Source organism: Epinephelus lanceolatus, chromosome 6, assembly GCF_041903045.1.
Source record: "Epinephelus lanceolatus isolate andai-2023 chromosome 6, ASM4190304v1, whole genome shotgun sequence".
Taxonomy (NCBI): Eukaryota; Metazoa; Chordata; class Actinopteri; order Perciformes; family Serranidae; genus Epinephelus; species Epinephelus lanceolatus.
The window spans coordinates 39,352,036-39,373,877 of NC_135739.1; the positions used below are offsets into that span (position 1 = coordinate 39,352,036).

At 39.8% G+C, this 21,842-nt stretch overlaps 1 protein-coding gene across 2 annotated transcripts in view; it reads left to right on the top strand.

The window, feature by feature from the left end:
• The window catches only part of pik3r3b (phosphoinositide-3-kinase, regulatory subunit 3b (gamma)), a 311,005-nt gene that overhangs the window by 107,447 nt on the left and 181,716 nt on the right, over window positions 1-21,842 (top strand). For both annotated transcript variants that reach the window (XM_033622190.2, XM_078169045.1), the window contains exons 3-4: window positions 1,832-1,906; window positions 2,273-2,350. In XM_033622190.2, the coding sequence (XP_033478081.2) occupies window positions 1,832-1,906; window positions 2,273-2,350 (153 nt within the window). The remainder of the gene's footprint in view (window positions 1-1,831; window positions 1,907-2,272; window positions 2,351-21,842) is intronic.

Genomic DNA, 21,842 nt, shown 5'->3' on the forward strand with positions numbered 1-21,842 from the left:
ATTGTTGGTTGCTTAACTGTAACCCATAGAATGGAAAAGGAAAAGTGATTGGAATAAGTGAATTAATATCTCTCTGCCCCTTGCCAAAATTTCAGCGTCTGAACATCTAAGTCAAAGTAATGCGTGGCTAAATAATATATAAATCTGTTTTTTCCCCATTATTTTATTTGATAGGGACGATGCAATTTAGATAGATAGATAGATAGATAGATAGATAGATAGATAGATAGATCTTCCCTGATACAGTCACTCTCAATTTATTCGCTGTGCCATGCAGGCAATGAACACAGAATGATAATAAACAGTTGTACCCTCAGCTTATTTAACACAACCCTCCCCTCTTCAGCTCCAGTCTGTGATCTTTGTCCTTTGTCCCCATGTAGCTGGTGAAGGCTATGCAGCCATCTGCCACTATCGGGGGCAAGTTCCACCCATAACGATAGCTTGTAAAACATCCTATAGGTGGCGATCAATCAGCCAAACCAATAAATTGGTCAACCTCTAGTTAATTCCATCCCCTTTTTGCCTTTATTTCTTCATACTTATCCATTGTTTGAATACCAACTTTTATTAAGGAATTTCTGACATTGTAATCCCGTAGAATGTGCAGGACTGAAGCCGGATGTCTGTGGGACTCCCTCTATGCAGATGACGTCCTGTTCTCTCTTTGCTCCCATCCTGTTCTCTGTCCCATTTGTGTCAGATTGGACTGACTTCATGAGAAGTTAGCTGGCCCACTGATGCTCTGCTCTCAAATTTGTAGGTGAAATGGTCATAAAGGTGATGTTCTGATCACTCTGAATTCACAAGGTGTGACGTAGGCTGATGGTTTCGAAAAATGTTGGTGACCAAGAAAGCAGCTTTATTTTTTTCTGTCAGTTTTTGTCTCTATCACTAAATAAAAGATCGAGTGCAAAAAATTCAAATGATTGTTTTTGAGGAATGAACAAAGCCATTCTTTTTCACTTACTTCACAACAACCTTTGAAAAGTGCTTACAACAATTCTAGTCACATTTTGTACTAGATTTATGATGTTAAAAAAACAATCTTGTGTTTCCCATGTGATTGTGTGATTGTTAAAGTAAATTTCTATTTGTTGATACCTCCTTCACCTCAACTTCATCATCTTTGTTCTCCAGCATCACAACACATCCTGCATTAGCTGAGCACTTAGTAATCTTTAATTGGAGAATTCTGTCTGTCTTCGGTCTAATTGATTCCCAATAGTGGATGTTATGACAGCTGCTGCAGCAGCCTGTGGGCTGTAATCAAATCCCACATGTTACTTAACCTTTTCACATCCACTCCAGCTGATTAGCTGCTGTCAGGCGGCATATGCACTATATTGAAATTTATGCGGATATCTGATTATTTGCATGGCCAGTTTGTCCATTCTTGATTCAGAAATTTTCCATTTCATTGCAGTACTGCCACATGTCCAGTATCCAGCAGTAGATTTCACCTACAGCTCTGATGCTTAATGTTTTATCACTAACTTTCACATGTGAAACTGTGTGAACAAGCTGCAGATGAGTCATACACATACTCTGGTTCATCGGTTTAGATAGATGGATGTAGGAATTACTGAGAAAACGCTCATGATGTTAATGCTGTAACCACTGGCTGATATTAGGCTAACTATTTTGTGCAATAGTTAAGTTGTTTGTGCAAAGCAAGGAAGGCACACACATTAAAACTTAATGATAGAGTTACTGTGCATTATTAATGAATAAATAGTTGGGGGTGTTGTAAGAAAAAAATATAAAGGGAGCCATGGTTGTTTTTTGAATGAAAACTAATAAAATATAATGATCTCTCTCTCTCTCTAAGGTGTGGAAGCAGAGCTTCTGTCTGAAGCAGCTCCTGTGGTTATTTGGAGACTCATTGAGGCCATTGAGAAACACGGTGAGAAAATAGAAACATCTGTGTGTTAAGTTTGATTCTGGAGTCAGGATATGGTTAACTTAGCATAAAGAGGGAGAAGGAGAAACAGCGAGCCTGACTCTGAAGTGAAAGAATTGTGCCGATGTATATATGTATTTATAGCACCCTTTTAGGGCAACTGGTGATGCATTTTATAATTCAGCAGGACTGTATGAAGTATGTAATTTAAATGTAACATCAGTAACCTGGAGCCCTAACAGCAGCCTTTACATTATATGTAATACATGACATTGGTTTGTCAGAAGAAAACACATGCTTTGAGGCTGACACACAGCAATTTTCTCAGCTGACCCCCTCTCTTTTCTTCTCCCTCTGTTTTTCCTGCAGGTTTAAACAATGAGTCTCTGTATCGAGCTCCTCCAGCCTCCAGTGGACCTGCAGAGCTGCGGCAGGCACTAGACTCAGGTACCATCCAGTAGATAAATTTAAGGACAGAAATTTAACCAGATGTGATCATTTGAAACTCCTCCAGCGTGGCACAAGTCTCAACTGAATGCTGTCACATTAATGGCAGTGCCACAGCAGCATGAGGTTACAAATTGAATTTCTTATGTGCAAAGAAAATAAAATTAGTCAAAAGTTCAAAAACTTCCAGCGCACACTAGAATATCAGGATTGACACAGAGTTTATTCAAAAATGTTTAAAAACAAAAGGAGCGAACAACGCGTTTCGCATGTTGCTTCATCAGATTCGCTCTTGATTGTCATCAGGTGTGTGCTTAAATAGTCAGGGCAAGTAACAACCGGACAATCAATCAATCAATCAATCAGTCAATGAGAAACAAGTACAAAATACATAACCTAGCAGTAATATTAAAGGGAGAGTACATACAATATAAATAGAAATAGATATCAAAACAGTGATACAAGAAAATACTTTATAATTGCACAGTTCATCATCTGACAACTCTTTTTCTCACTTCATTAAGGATATTGTAGGGACTTTGCCTTCTTACATTCAAGACACTGGTGATGTCTTGAAATTACTGTCTAGTTTGAAAGTGCCTAAAGATTCATTTTTGGTAACTCTCGATGTGGAAAGCCTATATACTAACATTCCACATATAGGTGGTCTTGAAGCTATGCAACATTTTTTAGAATTGGAAGGAGATTTGCCAGTTGAATTTTTAATGACTCTTACAGAATTTATTTTGAGTTGTAATTATTTCAACTTCAATAAAAACTACTACTGCAGGTTCAAGGGACAAGCATGGACTCTCCCTTCGCCCCTAATTATGCTAACTTATTTATGGGGCTGTGGGAGAAGAAGTATATATTCATCAACAACCCCTTTTTGGAAAACATTTTGTTTTATAAGAGATACATTGACGATGTGATTTTGTGTTTTACATCTAATGAGGAGGATCTTCATGGGTTTGTGACTATATTAATCATACTTATCCTACACTGAGATTTACTATGGAATATAGTTAAGAGAAAATTCATTTCTTGGATTTGTTGATATCTAAAAATGAAAGTGGAGAACTTCATACCTCTATTTTTCGAAAAGATAGTTGATAGAAATGTTATCCTACGTGCTGAAAGTTACCATCCTAAGAAAATGATAAACAACATTCCTTATGGACAATTTGTTAGGTTAAAACGTATATGCAATAAAGATAATGATTTTGATGTTAAAGCAAGAAAAATGAAGACAAGAGTTGTCCACAGAGGGTACAAGGACCACGTCATTGATACAGCCATCAACAAATCTAAAACTCTCAATAGAGAGGAACTTTTAGGCTCATCTTGTAGACTTGCAGACAACAGAGTCACTTTTGTGTCTGAATACAATACTATCTCTGGGAGGGTGGAGAACATTATTAAAAAACACTGGAGTGTACTTAAATGTGACCCCGCTTTGCAGCATTATCTCTGCCTCCATGCCAAGGTTCTGCTACAAAAGAGGTAGAAACATACGTGACTCTATTGTTACATCAATGTATAAAGAACCTGACATGAAAACTAATTGGCTTTCTAAGGAAGTATATGGTAATTATAGGTGTGGCAGATGCACCCATTGTTATAACACATATGACACCAAAGAGTTCTGTCATCCTCATACAGGAAGAAGTATAAAATCAAAGAGTTCATTAATTGTATTTCTACACGTGGTGTATATGCTCAAATGTCCATGTGGGCTTATATATGTGGGCCAAACCAAACGTAATCTCAAATTGAGAATAGCTGAACACAAAGCAGCTATAAGAAATGAAAATATGGACTATGCTGTTGCAAGACACTACAAGGACAGAAGTCATGGTTGGGCTGCCTCTCTTAAATTTATAGGTATTGAGAGAGTTAATCCTAATCCTAGATGCATCATTAACCAGCTATTGAAGAGAGAAGCCTACTGGATATACACCCTTAATTCTTTAGAGCCACATGGACTAAATGAGACATTAGACTTAAGTCCATTTTTGTAAGTTTACTATATGTCTAACTTTTCTCTGCTTCTGTGTCTGCAGGTAATGTATAGGGAAAGTTGAGCCACTTTCACCCCTCCTGGCACATCCCCTTCCCCTCCTCTCCCTGTGTAGACAGGAATGCTTGAGTAGATATTGTAGATTGTGGTATAACCTTTGTAACTTCTGGAGTATCTCCTCTTTTGTTTATATCTCTTATATTGGCCCACTTGTTTTTGATATGTATTTCTAAAAAAAATCTGACTATTTGACTATTTATACTGTACTCACTCTCCGCTGTTTATATGAGTTGGTACAGCCAGATTATGTATTTTGCATTTATATCTCATTATTGCAATGGGTCTTAACAAGTATGTAAAAACATTTTTCTTCCTTTTTGATCTATACTATTTATATGGTTCACGCCCTACCTCAAAATTAGAGTTGAGACTTGTCAGATGATGAACTGTGCAATTATAAAGTATTTTCTTGTATCAATGTTTTGATATCTATTTCTATTTATATTGTATGCACTCTCCCTTTAATATTACAGCTAGGTTATGTATTTTGTATTTGTTTCTCATTGATTGATTGATTGATTGACTGATTGTCTGGTTGTTACTTGCCCTGACTATTTAAGCACACACCTGATGACAATCAAGAGCGAATCTGATGAAGCAACATGCGAAACGCGTTGTTCGCTCCTTTTGTTTTTAAACATTTTTGAATAAACTCTGTGTCAATCCTGATATTCTAGTGTGCGCTGGAAGTTTTTGAACTTTTGACTGTGATTTATCCTACACCAGCAGGCACCTAGAAGAAGCACTGCACTGCTGTGCACAGGGATTTACTGGTTTTGGGTTTTTTTTAAATAAAATTAGTATTTTAACCACTGACATTGTGAATGAGCCTTTTAGCTTGTAGAAGAGATTCTCCTCAGGTCAGATTGGTCATTAAATGTGTTTTCAATTTAACAGTGCAAGAGTGAAAAAAAAACTGAATAAACTTCATTGGAATTATAAATGACAATGGCAGCTGACCCGCTGTTCCATGCCTATATTTAGTATTTAGTATATTATATTTATTTCATCCATGGAGCCCATTGATTGCAAGTCAGTTGATCAGGTTGGGGTTTTGCAGAAAGGCTGATTAAATCGTAGTGTGAGTAAACACAATGTACAAGATTAATAAAGCTTTATAGTGTTTTCCCATTTTAAAGTGAAAATAGTTTTTGCTTTAACTTAATTTTATGATGTAAATGTTGATTGCACAATGTGATGTCTGTAGAACAGTGACACCATTGACGTTTAGATTGGTTGCCTATAAGCCTTGCTTTCACTGTGCAATTCTGTCTGCTGCCAGATATGACCTCCCCAAAAAATTAAGGCTTTATGGCACAAGAGAAGTGCGTTAACCATTGCACAGTTTAAACAGGAAGAGGACTGAGCTGTTGTTTTCCTCGGTAGCTATTCCCAGTTACCAAAGAGTATCAATATAAGTTCTTTACAGTTACAATCCCCAGTAGTGAAAATGGCAGATGGTAGAACAGCCAAAGTAACTGACTGTGGAAGCTCTACTTGCTTGGTAGCTGTAGGCTCTGAGGAAAATTATCCTTTTTTTTTTGGTTTGTTTGTTTTTTTGACGATGGCGCCAACAATAATACCCCTTGGGAACACCAGGGGAAGGGAGGGGGCATGGGGTATTGCACAGTTGTCCATTTCTACGTTAACATTGATCAGTGCTAACAGTAAGAATTTCCAGCACTGTTTTGCCAACAGCATGTTGGAGGGACAGTTAGCATCTGTTTTAACTGTGCTTCAATGCTGTCGGACTTTATAAATGAGGCAGCAGAATTCTTTATTCTAATGATAAATAATGATGGGAAAGCATAAGAGGGGATCCACCAAGGAGATGCAGGATGAATAAGTTTTAAGTTCTATCATTAAAGGGATAGTGCACCCAAAAATGAAAATTCAGCCATTATCTACTCACCCATATGCCGACGGAGGCTCAGGTGAAGTTTTAGAGTCCTCGCATCCCTTGCGGAGATCGGCGGGGGGAGCGGCTAGCACACCTAATGGCTGACGGCACCCCAGACTAACGTCCAAGAACACAAAATTGAAACCACAAAATATCTCCAACATGCTCATCCGTAGCAATACCAGTGTCCTGATGAAGTGATACATAAAAAGTTGTTTCGAAAAACATCATATGCACTCTGTTTTTAGCCTCACTGTAGCCTGTAGCTCTGACTGCTTCTCTGTGCTCCACGTTCACGTGTGCGCGCCTGCGCGAGACCAGCGAAAGCATGAGCTTTGCTTACCCGTATTTACATCACGTGACACGTGCACCGCAGGGAGAGACAGCAGTAACCACAGTAACTTAAAGATTATTTGCACTACGGTCTTTTAGCAAAGGACAGCCCAACATGTCTAAAGTCTTTGAAACTGAGGAGGAACAGCATTTCTTTGTTGAGCCCTATTTGTTTGAGCCCGAGTATAGTATACCGGAGTCGAGCACTGGAAACCTGGTGGTGTAGTTGTTTCAAATGTAAAGCAATGCCAACGGATGAGGAAAGTCTTTGCTGCTCAGACTGGGAATTGGCGATGCCTGCATTTGAGAATCTGGACATCAGTACTGACGAGACTGCTGCTCTTCAGAGACCGTGCATCACCGATCACCCTGAGCACGCACACGTGAGCGCGGAGCACAGAGAAGCAGTCAGAGCTACAGGCTACAGTGAGGCTAAAAACAGAGTTCATATGACGTTTTTCGAAACAACTTTTTATGTCGGGGCTGCAGCACACTTGTATCACTACGGATGAGCATGTTGGAGATATTTTGTGGTTTCAATTTTGTGTTCTTGGACATTAGTCTGGGGCGCCGTCAGTCATTAGGTGTGCTGGCCGCTGCCCCCGCCGATCTCCGCAAGTGATGTGAGGACTCTAAAACTTCACCTGAGCCTCCGTCGGCATATGGGTGAGTAGATAATTGCTGAATTTTCATTTTTGGGTGCACTATCCCTTTAATGCAGCTTGTGAGAGAACAGAGAACACTCCTCTTCCTTCATATCAGAATTATAACTCAGTATCACAGCTCCTTCTTATGCACCAGGTGCCAAATATCATGCACTTACTGTGATTCTATTTACAACTGTCTTGTCATGTTTAAATAGAGCTATAATAGACATTTACACGACATGTATGTGTCTGAAGACAAAATGCCTTTTTTTTAACCGATAAATAAAGCCAGCAGTGTTACAGATTCCACTTGTGAAAATGTGAAAAAGTAAGAAAGACAGACCTTAGAGATGTGTATTGATGTGGTGCATTGAGATTCTCTGCTGCAGTGAAAAGCAGCGACACTTACTGAATATTGAGTGCTTTAAATCTCTGCTTGGTAACATAATGTAGAAGCAACAAGTGGCCCAACAACAGCAAAGCCCCCAAATTTCATCTCCTGTTCTCCTCTTTGTATTCAAACCAACATTAACTCGTGCTGACACTGTCGTGGTCATATCAGACTGCTGATGCTGAGTGGGGGCGTTATCACTCAGACAAAAAAAAAAAGTTGGCCAAGTTTGAGTTGCTGAAGTTCAGGTTTGGCACCACCAGGGAGTGCTCTGACTCCGCACTTTATTTTGGGAGAGAGGTGGGGAACTCACAAAATCAGACTCTAGACTTCACTATGAGGAGAGATGAGACAGGAGGGAGGGAGGAAAGAAATGAAACATGTATTGTCACCTACAATATGAAACTAGTGATTAGGAAAAGGGTTATTTAGTGCAGACATTTCATTTGTCCACACCTGTATGATGGACCATGTATATGAGGTAGAAACCTTTGCTCTTATTTATGCTGACTCAGCAGCACGTGTAAATGGAATCTTTAGACTTATCCTGTGCCTCACTCTGTTTTCACTCTTGAATGTTGGTTTAGTCCATGACCACATTTACCTTGCTTTTCAATAAGACATTAAAGTAACTTTTCTGTCATTCAACTAATTTATGAATGACTGTAACTTTGACACTTGCAGTTCAGTTGTCACTGAAATCCAGAGTACACATGGACAGAAAGGGGTGACTTGCTGATTGAACAGTTTTTTTAATGTGGTAGTCTGCATCATCAGTGCATCACTGTTTTCAAAGAGACTCACCCATGTTTCCAACTTGCAAAAGCAAAAACAGTTTGAAGAATATCCTTAAGCCAGCATACCATAAATAATATCTACCACATCAAGTCATGTAGACGTTAGAAACAGGCAGTTTTTCCTCGGTGAGGTGGAGTAAACTTGTTTCCACTGTTATTAAATAATAATCCAGAAGGGATGGATCATATTGAACTGATCCAGTTCAGCATTTATGGCATACTTTGGATATAATGTTGTTTAAACAAACCAAGCCCAAAGTTTCCTAACAGGGGTTGACCGATGTATATTTTTAAGAGCCAATTCTACAACCAATAAGTAGTAATCAAGGAGACCAATTACCTTATTTGGAACCAATATATATTTGCAGAAAAAAATGAAAATCTTGGAGTCAGAATTTTGAATTTAGAATCAAAGGACACAGGCATTCAAAACTGGTTTTAAGCCATGCCCTTAACATGCAGAGATCTCTCTGGATTATCTGAGCCTTTTGGTGATATTATGCATTGTGGACGGTGAAAATCCCTAAATTCCTTGCACCTGAGAATTAAGAAACATTGTTCTTAAACTGTTGGACTAATTGCCTATGCAGCTTTTCACAAAGGGGTAAACCATGCACCGACTGTGCTTGTGAACCTTTCAAGGACGCTTCCTTTCATATCCAGATATGATACTTATAACCAATTAACCTGTTTACCTGTGAAAAGTTCCAAACAGATGTTTTTAAGCATTCCACAGTGTTTCCAGTCTTTTGTTGCTCCTGTCCCCACTAGTTTGAAACGTGTTGCAGGCATCAAATTTAGACTGAGTGTATATTTACAAAAAACAATAAAGTTTATCAGTTTGGACATTAAATATCTTGACTTTGTACTGTTTTCAATTAAATATAGGTCAATATGTTTTTGCAAGTCATTGCATTCTGTTTTTATTAGCATTATATACAGCTTCCAAACTTTTTAGAAATCGGGGTTGTAAACTATGATAATCTCTCTCTCTCTCTCTCTCTGCTGTCTCACTCCCCCTTCTCTTCTCCTTGCAGTTTTGGTACTCATACAACTAAAGTTACATCCAATAACTACTATGACTATCAGCAGAATGTTACTCAGGTGTTTTGCAACTTCACTGTATTGGATTGTGATGTTTATGACAACTTCTATCTGCTGCCTTGCACATAGCTCCACTAGCTTACTGGAGTAGCTCCAGTCTGCATTTGACTTTGCCGTCTGTGATACAGCAGCCTTCAGTGTTGAGATAGTGCTGTTGGTGGGTCATTGAGCAAGGCTACAGACTGGTGACAGAGATAGGTGGGGGCATCAGAGCCAATGTAGCACATTTTTAACTTCTTTTATTGGCTGTCAAATGGAAAATAACAAGTCTAGTAATTATAAAAATGCTAAATATTGCAGCCAATAATCGGCCAGGCTGATAATTGATTGATCCCTAGCTTTTAACAGAAATAACAGAACAGGTTTAGATGTGTGTGGTAGAATTCAAAGTGAATATTCAACAGGATTTATTGAGCTGCTAGGAGCCATGAGCAGTGCACAAAACTCCGACCCAGTCAGTCTGTCATCACTTTAAAGAATCCAAAGGATGAGAGCAGAGGGGGAAATCCAACCTTTTAGCGCTCTTTTCAGAACAAAAAATAATAAAAATATCTATATTAATAACAATTCCCCTAAAATTCCCAAGGGTCTGCTCACTGGTTTCAGTTAGGGCTCTTTCTTGGCAAATATAACATGGACTTATGGGCTGTCTACTGCTCCTTATTGAACATTCACATTGTAAATTAGAGAGGAGGAAATGTTTTGGAGTTCAGTTTTAAACTCTTGACTCAAGTTGTATTTTTCAAGTAATGCTTTAAACTATGAAAATCAAACCCAGACTGTTTGAAACAGGGGTTTTCCCTTTATATGCTTTATCCAGAAGATTGGGATCATAAGACCCAAAATGTGAATAAATGAGTTGTTATTTTCTCAGTGCTCATCCAATTTTCTCCAGAGTACATCAACAACTCCACAAATCCAGTACAGTATTAGTAGGTATAAAGAATAGATTTAGTGTAGAAGAAGGCACACACACACACACACACACACACACACACACATACAGAGATACTCCTTGGGCAGTGGTGGGAGGTCAGCATGGGGCCAAAGATATGCACATACTCAAAGTAATTGACTGAAAGGAGTTGACATGTAGGCACTCAGAGGAATTTAGCATGCAGACTTGACACGCACACCCACATATATGTTGAGACAGAAAGGGGGCTGCATGAGAGAAATCCTACGCACGTTATGATGGAAAATGCAGAGAAATGCAGCCGCTGACATCCCACAGTCACACCGGCTTTATGTGTTGTTAGTGGTCTGATAGACACTGACAGATCCTATGGAATATATATTAAAAGTGGTAGCTTGTGTGCAGATTTGTGCCGACATGTAGCTGTGATGTTACGTGAACCCACAGGAAGGAAAAGTTTGGTTTAGATTTTGGAGGGCAGAGAGGGATGGTCTGATGACTGTGATGTGTGAGGGAGGGCAGTGTGAGAGCAAAGATTAAGAAAAAGAAATGTCTCTTTGTCTTTGCTCGTTGTTTCATATAGAAATATCTTTGTCTTTTCTCATTGTCACAGTGTCTGTTTGAGTTGCACAGGTAAGTGAGGTGGAAGGTTAACAGGAGAAAAGTCTGCCCATGTGTAACGTCTATCTTTATCCTGGTTTGCGTGCAGTCAAACAATCCTACAGTAGCCTAATGGTTGCTTCAGTGGAAACACTGCAACAACACTTATCTCAGATTAGTAAATTGAACCTTTACACTTATAGCCTTTTTTTGCTTGGTTTTTACTCTTAGACCGTATAAAAGAAGTGACTGTAGCCTCCTGGTCTGGAAAGTGAAGCCAATGTGGGAAGTGCCTTCAACCTACATCCCCTCTTATGGCCAGTGGGGGGCAACTCCACTAGTTCCAAAAAAGTCAGACGGTATAGAAGTCCATGATAAAATGACTCACTTCTCACTTGATTTATGACCTCAGCAAACATTTTTTTGATGGTTTATAGTCTCAATCCCTAATTTCAAGTCTTCCTCAATGTGGCATGATGTTCATTTCATAATTTATGGTTCTATTTAGAGTAAAATAGACAGTAAAGCAGGCCATGCTTTAGAGTGTGGCTACCTTATGATTGACAAATTGCTACCAGTTGCCTCTGTCAGGCCAGCTAAATTTGGGCTAAATTTATGATCTTATGTCTGTTTCGCAAGTCTTGGTGATGCTTTTTTTGGTTGCGGTTGGACCATGGTGACATGTGGCTGCGAATCACTCATTGTAATGTGGAAATCAACTCGTCAGTCTGTAAACTCTCCTGATGACTTCTGTTAGCTGCTAGCAAGCCAGGTCGAGATTTTCAAATGTAAACATCAGTTGACATCGAGGAAAGATGGAGCATCAGATAAACAAGCATCCTGCCACAGACATTGGAAAATAAGCTGGACAACCCCTTGCCACATCAGTTTCCAGCGGAATATCAGGAAACTTAATATCCTTTGACCGAAACTAGAAACTAAATCCTGGACAGCACCTTTCAACCAGTAGGCTCTTTTTCTAAATGCTGATCTGACAGAGCAGATGACCCTGGCGAGAGAGGGAACGGAGGTATGTGCTTTACACTGAATAAGGACTAGTATGACGATGGGAATGTGAGGTGCTGTCCCTTTCCTGCTGAAAATCACTGCTGTGCACTGTTCAGAGGCAGCTGCAGAGTGGCGCTGCCCATTTTGTTGAGGTCGGGATGTGTGGACAGTTAAATCATTCCACAGCCAGAAACCATGGATTACTAGAACCATCCAGAAAAATGGACAGTAATAAAGCAGCAACCAACGATGTAAGAAGACACAAAAAATGACTTAATTACAGTGCACAAATTAAAGGAGCTGGTGGGATCACATTTAACTGGATTTTTTACCCCGTGTGGGTCCATGTAACAAATAAATTATTGATGGATTGGGTGATGATTGAGTTTAGAGGCACAGAGACAGAGTGCAATACTCCACACTCTTAAAACCACGCCCACTGGAAGGGAAAACAATTGGTACTCTGACACGCAACCAAGGACTAAAACACTAACAAAATGCCTCCAGTTAGTGAAACCATTGGATTTCAACATGCCGAAGGATGATTTAGCATCTTATATCTACCAAAGAAGAAAAGTTACATTGACAAACTCAATATTGTTGGTCTGAATCAGTGTCCCGTCTCTATACCTTGTTTATTTTGGGGAAATGATACCACTAAATGGCCAGATCATACTTTCTCATTGACAACTATTTGGTTGAATCACCAGGTAAGATTGTCAATTAACCTAAGATCAAATCAGGCCTTGCATGGTTCAGTTGGCTTCAGCTTCTACAGTTTGTCTTGCCAAATTAGCAAAATGTTTGCTGCTCATAGGCGTACTGAGTATTAGGATCCTACAGTTTTCCTATATCTTCCTGCTGATGCCTCATGTCTTATGACTTAAAAGATCAGCTTTTCAGTTGGCAGCTTACAAATACTTAGTTCCCGTCCCACCACACAGCAGCTTTTAGGCATTTTAGTGTTCTTAGCTAGCAGACGTGAGTTCAGGGGTCCCCTTCATGCAATAAAAGTCAATGGAGAATGTGGAATTGTTTTCCCCGTCTGGTGTGGGTGGGACTTAAATGTGCTCTGTCTCAACAGCAGTGAATATCCTCCTCAGCTCCACCCTCTCGTCCATATGGTCACTTCTGGCTTAAGAAAAACAAAAACGAACAAAAAACAAACAAACAAATAACAGGATGGTAACAGCCAAATTTGAGACTTCAAAATGGTTGTCCACAAACCAATGGGTGACGCCAGTGTGGCTGCATCTACTTCTTTAATACAGTCTAAGTTTTCACTTCCTTTATTTTCAGGCCTATGACTCTTTCCATTATGGGGTATACCTGTACAGTCTAATACAACTGTTCTACCATAAAGTCTACCTTTATCACGGCTAAAATATTCTCTTGTTTTTCGTTGTATTGATTCTGCCTTCAATTTTGTGTTTTAGCCTTGGAGTCATGGTTAGTCATGATTTGCATTATATTGAGAGGTGTTTCTAATATTCTGACCCCCACACGTGTGTAAATGGAGAGGAAAAAATATTGAAACACATCAAGAGAGTGCAGCCCATTAAAACACCACCTTACACTTTGACCTCAGTGATTTTATGTGTACATTTACGGCAATGTCAACAAAAAGTAAAGGTAGAATTCATGGCCAAGTTGTTGTACTGAATTGCAACAGATTGTACATGTGTACATAATAGTGAGGGTATAACCATGTTGAGCCTCAGCTTAGTCAGAACATGTACTGGTAAGTTGTGTGTCTGCAGGTACATCTTAAAGGAATTCAAAATAATAATAAAAAATGTACAACTTGTTTCCATAGTTTTCTTTTTTTTTTAAATTTATTTTATTTTTTTAAAGATATTTTTTGGGGCATTTTAGCCTTTAATCGACAGGACAGACAAGTGTGAAAAGGGGAGTGACATGCAGGAAATGGCCACAGGCTGGAGTCGAACCCGGGCCCCTGCTACATGGGGTGCCTTGTTTCCATAGTTTTGCCCATGTTCACTGACTTCATTACTGCAGTGACATAAAATGGGTTAAAAGTACCTTCAAATACATAGGTTAAAGTTTAACAAAGAGATACACACATCTGCCCATTTATTCAACAGACAAATCCTATCAGCATCATTGTCAAATGGCAACAAAAAGAGGATATTTTTTTGCATGTAAAATGAAGATACTGCAGTTAATGACCTACAGTATATCAGTGTTCAGCAGAACTGGTCTGGTATGTTAATAGATCATTATTAGAACATGATGCAACATCAATCATTCTGCAGGACGAGTATCAGGGCTGCTGCAGTGCTTTGTGTCTCTTTGTTGTGTGTTTGTGCTGCATGAGTTATGGAATAATGTTATGTAACAGGGAGTTGTTGCATTGTACAGGAACTCTCAGGCTGTTCCACAGATCCTGCCTAATTGATCTTTGTGTGTGTGTGTGTGTGTGTGTGTGTGTGTGTGTGTGTGTGTGTGTATGTGTGTGCGTGCGTGTGTGTGTGTGTAGGTTTGCAGCATATGTACAGTATTTTCCTATCAAAATGAGTGTGTGTGTGTGTGTGTGTGTGTGTGTTTGTGTATGTGTGCATGCGAGTGTGTGAGAGTCACACAGGCTCAGAAAGCTTTCTAGAACATTACCTCATCTATTTGACCTCCGATTGGTACACGGCCCGGACGTTGCCATGGTGATAGCTAGCCTTTTTTAGCTGGTTGGTTCTGCCGTGCCCACTCATCACTCAGTGTGTTGGCCCAGTAACTCTGAGTGTGTGTCTGTGGGATTGTTCTTCTATTTTTGTAAGGACCAAATTGAGTTTTAGACCTCACAGGTGACGGCATCTGTGGAAAGTGAAAACATTTTGGACAGTGGGGACATTTTTGAACAAGAAGGACATTTTTAAGTAGAAAACATCCTGGCAAGTCAAGACATTTTTTTTTTTTAAATCTGAGACATGTTGGAAAAAGTGAACCTTTTTGGCAGGTGGAGACATTTTGGATAGCAAGGACATTTCCTTGAAAGTGTGGACATTTTGCAAATTTTTGGAAAATTTGGAACACTTGTAGAGGGTGAAGACGTGTTTAAAAACAAAACAAAAGATAAACCTTTTTTTTAAGTTAGGAAAATTTATTTATGAAAGTGAAGAATTTTGGACAGGAAGAGTGAGCACATTTGCAGAAAGTGAAATACTATTTGGACTGTGAGAACCGTTTTAAAAAGCGGGGACATTTGTGGAAAGTGAAGCCATTTTGGAACCTGGGGGACGTTTAAGCAAAATATGGACATTTATTGGAATTGAAGACAGTTGATGTTTTTACTAAGACATTATTTTAGGAGAGTAGGGGCATTTGTAGAAAGTGAGGACATATTTTGGAAACCATGGGCATCTTAGAAAATATGAGGACATTTAATAATGTGTGGACAGAGAAAATCTGGGACTATAGTAAAGAGCATTTCCTGGACAGTGAAGAGATTTTTGAATAAGTGAGAACATTTGCAGGAAGTGAAATTATATTTGGACTATGAGGACTTTTTTTTTTTTTTTTTTTTTTAAGTGGGGACATGTGTGGAAAGTGGAGTCATTTTTTGGACATTGAGGACATTTTTGAAAAAGTGAGGACATTTGCAGAGAGTGAAATAGTATTTTGACTGTGCACACATTTTTTGAAAGTGGTCACATAATTAAATGCTAAGGACATTACAGCAAGGTGCAGACATGTTTTTTTAAATTAAAGACATGTTTTGACTGTCATTTTTCAGAAGGTGGGGATATTTTAGAAAATGAGAACAGAAAATGAACAGAAAGCAAGGACATTTTGGAAATTATGAGGACATATGATATTGTGAGGACATTTATCAAAATTTGGGAGATTTTGGATAATAATTGCAATTTTTTGACAGTAAGGACATTTTTGAAAAGCACCAGTTTTTTTTGGAAAGTGAGGTTTTTGCAGAGAGGGGACCCTTACAGAGTGAGGACAGCTTGGGAAATGAGGACATTTTGTCTAGTCCTCACTTCATTATAGGGCTGTTTGAGGGTTTGCTTTTGAATAATGGCTAGAATGAGGTTTAGGTTAAGATTAGTGTGTTAGGGAATACATTATGTCAACGAGTGTCCTTACAAGTATGGAAACGCAAATGTGTGTGTGTGTGTGTGTGTGTGTGTGTGTGTGTGTATGAATAAGTGGGCATATGGGCATTTTCATCACTGCTGGGTTTCTGTGTGTTTGTGTGTGTGTCTGCGTCTTGTGTGTCTTTTCACTTTGACCTAGTTAGAATTTGTATGATGATTACATGGATGTGCTAACAAGCACACACACATACACACACACACACACACACACACACACACACAGACACACACACACACACACACACACACACACTGTGCCAACTTGTCAGGCACAGAGTGGGCAGTCTCTGTTTTGGAAACGATGACTCATATTGGCTCAGACTGTAGCAGAATACACTTTGTCCTCAACACAAACTGTACGCTCTGGCATACACAACACACACACTTGTTGTATATGCATGTAAACATATAGAGACATGCTACACCTCAGTCTGCAGCTCACCCACGCAATCCTGTTTTGTAATATTTTCTCAAACTTTAACAGACATAATAAGAATCCTCTTCTCCTTCTGTCATCCTTCTCTCCTCTCCACCCACCTCATGGTCCACATAGATGGAGACATACTTTCTTTCTTCCCATCCTCCTCTCCAATCCATTAACTGCTCGCCGTTAACAACCAATCAACCAATCTGTAGCCCCGGACCCATTAAATAATCTTTTATTTCACTGCACCTCCTTTATGTACTCTCTCTTCCCTTCCCATCTTCTATCTCTTTCTCTCACTTTTTTTATTCACTCATTCATCACCATCCCTTTTCCCCCTCCTCCCTACCTCTGTGACAGGAGCCGCTGAGTTCAGCAAAACACAAATTAAAAGAGCTCCTCTGCTCCATCTCTCCATCCTTTTCTTCCATCTCCATCCCTCCATCCTCCCCATCCGTCCTCCCTCTCGTGTGTCAGTGCCGGCCCTGCTATTGGTCGGAGGTGATGTCATCATCTTCCTCCAGCGCCCGTCAATAACCTATTAGAAGCCGGCGTTTTTACAGTCAGTTGGGGAGCGAAGAAGTGCAACACCACACACACACTCAAACACTAACACACTCATGCACAGTGGACATGAGGTGGAAATCTGAAAGCTTCTGGCTGCAGAGGTGTGTCAGCGTCTTCACAGAAGTATTTGGTGAAAGTGACGAGTGCTTCTTTGTCACCGAAGACATTGTGCACTGTCAAGGCAAACGGTGTGAAAGTAAAGAGTCTTTTCTCCTCTCAGCAGCCTTTCATTCCTCTTCTGAGAGGTTTGATTTTGCATTTATTTCCACCTGGGAGTGACAAGTACTGTAGATGTGTATATGTGCATTCGTGTGTTTACAGGTGTGTTTGTCGTGATCATTACTGAGATGTCTGTAGATACATGAATTATGCAGCTCTATCCCTTAAGAATTTGTTGATATTTGACCATTATGCGTCTCCGGATTTGCATTCAGTAGCTGTGTTTGATGCAAATGCAGGAAGTGGTATGTTCCTTATGTCATGAAACATAAAGTAAGAGTGTGGGGGTCAGGGTGATAGATGTGCCTGTTCCTCAACTAACTTTCATGCAGAACACTGAAGTTCATGTCTGGTCACAGACTTGCAATTAATGTAAGGTAAGGCCAGCCCTATGTATGCCAAAGTCCTTCCGTGAGTGAGTGAGTGACTGAGTAAGTGAGTGATGTAGTTGCACCCTTGGTTGGAATGACTGATGACCTGAGTGTTGGTGTTTCCCCATTGGCCGGGCACTGAAAGGCTGACAGTACTAGATTACAGTATCCCCCATTTTCTGTAACCCGTGTAGCATGATGGTGGAATTAGCAAGCTAGAGAGCTAACTAGCCACCTGCTACATGAGTAAAATTTAACAATGTAAAGGGTGACAAAGGCATTTTTCAACCTGGACCCTATTTCCCAGTGTAAATTGGTCAAACAGGCTGACGTGAATGACAATTTTTGAAATTGGTCCTGTATTGAGCAAGCGGGCAGCGGCTGGCAGCTGCGGGATGGGCTGCAATGGAAGCACACAAGGCAATCGAACGCTGTCACTGTATATCCATTAAAAGTGGTTATTTTCACCAAGCCTTTAGCATTTCTCTGTTCTCTTAATCATTTCTATTCGTCAGTCAGTCAGTCAGTCAGTCAGCCAGTAGGTAGGTAGATAGAATTTAAGTAGGCTTTAAGTTGCACAAGATTAAGGACACTTTCAGTGACAGGCTGCAAGGTGTCACCACAGTCTTTGAGTTGAGTCAGCTCCACCCTTCTGTACAAATACGGTCACCTCTTTCTCCAAAAAACAAGATGGCAATGGCCAAAATGCCAAACTCGAAGCTTCAAAACAAGAGCCCACAAATCAATGAGTGACATCACAGAGGCTACATTGATTTTTTTTTTTTTTAACAGATTTCCGCAGAGCGAAGCAAAAACAAACAACAATGTCAGGCAATATTGAGAAGACGTGGATTCACAGCAACAGCCTTGATAACATTGTCTATCTTGTCTGGCAGTTGCTGCTGTTATTTCTCCTTGTTGGTTCCGGCGCACCACTTGACAAGACCTGACATACACATACACACAGCGCTCATTGTATCAAAAGTTTTTAACCAAGAAACCACAGTTTCATCTCATGATGTCGATAAATCTGTCAACTCGTGGAGTGTGTGAATTCAAAGGTCTGGACCCAGACAAATTCACCCTATGATTGGACATCAGATGTTTAGTGAACAACTAGTTGCAGTAGTCAAAGTTGAATACATTCGAAAAATGTAAATGTAAATTGCACCCACAGAATACTCCCTCCAGCGCTGTCTTCCTCCCTGAGCACTGAACAGCCACTCAGCATCCTCTTCAATGATGTCATCTTTTGCATAGTGCTGGTGTGACAATGCACAACCTTACACACACTGCAAACACTGTTAGGATCTCTGTATGTAAATGCACTGATAGCCTGCATGTATACCTTTCTCTTCTCTTCTCTTCTCTTCTCTTCTCTTCTCTTCTCTTCTCTTCTCTTTGGTCTTTCGCTTTGTCTCTGTATGCTTTCTTCCTGTCTCAGATTCTTATCTCTGCCATATGCTGCCCTGTAACATGAACGTCTAAAGCGATACCTGTGGCTTCACCGTCTGTTTGACATCTTTTGTTCTCTGTTGCTCTCACTCTTCACTTGTAAGCTACCATTTTATCCAATCATATCTTGCTCTTAGTCCTAACCCACAACCACACTGTGTGTGCCTGTGAAGACACATTTGCAAAAATGTTTACCCGAGTAGTCTAAGGCATATAAATCATGACTTTTTCAGCTGGTTCAGTGGCCTGATGGTGCAGTAACACTGATGTAACCTACCTGATGTATAGACTTGCATAAAAGTAACCTCTCTCAATCATCCCTTATGACCCACTAGAGGTGAATGGCAGTGTAGAGACCCTGCAGAGACTTAACCCTCTGCCTGTGTTTTTTATCTATGCTTCCACACTGGTGATAGCCCTAGCCAGCAGGGTTGTGTTTTCGGGTTGTCCATCCGTCGGTCCAGCCATACATCTGTCACACAAGACAAGACAAGGTCACTGTGACCTTGCATCCCTCTCATTCTCATTACCGTGATATCTCAAGAACACCCGAGAGTACTTCCTCAAATTTGGCACAAACATCCACTTGAACTCAACAATGAACTGATTAGACTTTGGTGGTTGAAGGTTACTGTGAACTTGCATCTATCTCATTCTCATGAACGCAATACCTCAAAAAGGTAAAACTTCAGGGAGTTTTGTCAAATTTGGTGCAAATGTCCTCTTGTACTAAACAATAACCTGATTAGAATTTGTTGTTTGAAGGTCAAAGCTCAAGATCACTATGACTTCACAAAACATAACTGCTAATGCTAATAATGACAACATTTGACACAAATGTCTTATGTAATAAAATGATGAAGTGATGACATTTCATATCTAAAAGGTCAAAGGCCAACTTCACTGTGGCATCACAATGTTGTTCAGAAACATTTTTTTGGCCATTACTCAGTCTCATATCTCAGAAACAGAAGGGGAGACATTCGGTCAGATACTGAATTGGTGACACTAATCTTGGGTGCCCACCTTGAAACTGTGCGGATTGTATAGATCTTTCTTGCTGCTTGGTGAAGAGATGTGTGTGAAGCATCTTGATTGGTTTGCAGAGGCATGCAACCGCAAAATGGTAATTCTAGTTTCTTCTTAGTTTGCTTTGGTCAGGACATTTATGGGCATGTGCCTGGCAGCCAATAACAGATTGCAGGTGAGGTCTGCACTAAATGAAAATAAAGATTAGCAGCAGCACGTAGCAAAGAGGAGGCTTGGACAATTGTGGATGCAGTGCTGAAAAAAAGCATATTTAGCAAAGCCAAATGCCAAACAGACGAAGCTGTGGGTTGGGATATACTTTTCACTTTTGCTGGTGATCACTGAAGGAGAGGATGAAGAGTGACACAGAGTTGGCCTGTTTCCTGTTTGACAGGTATGTTTTGCGTTTCCATTTTGTGTCGGCCACTGTAGTTCTCCTCCGTGCTTGGCACACAAGACAAATTTCAGTTGGTTACAATCTGCTAGATGCCATTAAATCCTACACACTAGACCTTTAAGCTACTTAAGTATTAGCGTTTTCATTAAATGTCCTCTGGTCACTGAATAGACTCCTTAATTCCTCGCTTTCCTGGTTTTTAATTTAAAACATCTAAAGGATGTGGGAATTTTCATTGACAGTAGATTCAACATTCAAGAAAGCAGCAAAGTAGAAGTGATTGAAGTTAATTAGGAAATGTACATTATCCTGAATTTAATATGTCAGCCATTATAGCACAGGTAATCTGTCCCTTAATGTTTTCACCTATTTATTTATTTTAGATTGTGGAAGATGTAAGTTGACATTAGTGCCAGACCTCACACTATACAATAGAAATATATATTGATGTATGTATATTAAATAATATACAGAAAGGACGGATCAAATAATTTTGAATAGATTATCCTTTATAGTCATTATTCTTTTCAAACTGCGGCCTTTGTAGACTACAAAAGCATACTAAGTGCCATGTTTTTTCTTAATCTTAAATCCTGACTCAGCAAGTGGAGGTTCTGCACTTTGACCGAACTCTCACACTCTGCGTAAACTCCAGAAAGATGAGGCTTCTGTTAGACCAGATTGGTGGCTTTTCATATGTGAGATATAGTACTTATAATGAAAAATTAATCATAAGGTATTTGGATGGATGCAGTATATTGCATCTGTGAGACTGACAAACCAAAACCACATCTGTGTATGAAATGTGCTTGTTTTTTTTTAGAGAGAGAGAGAGAGAGAAGCTGATTTATCCTTTAAAGCCGATTCTCTCTCAACTATTATTAAATTTTGGCCTTTGGATGAACTTCCTGTGTCTCTGCAATCGGAGTGTTTCACTTTTTTTCTCTTCTCTTTGTTCCGTCTGCCAGTTTGAGAGTTCCGGGGCCGCCCTTTCTTTCTCTCTCTGTTATTATTTTCTTTCTGTCTCTCTGTCCTCCTGTTGCATCTTTCTGAGTCCATGTTGTGATATCAGTGTGTGTGAGCAGAATGCCAAGGACAGATGGGTAGACGGAGAGGTGAGCGGGTTCACACAT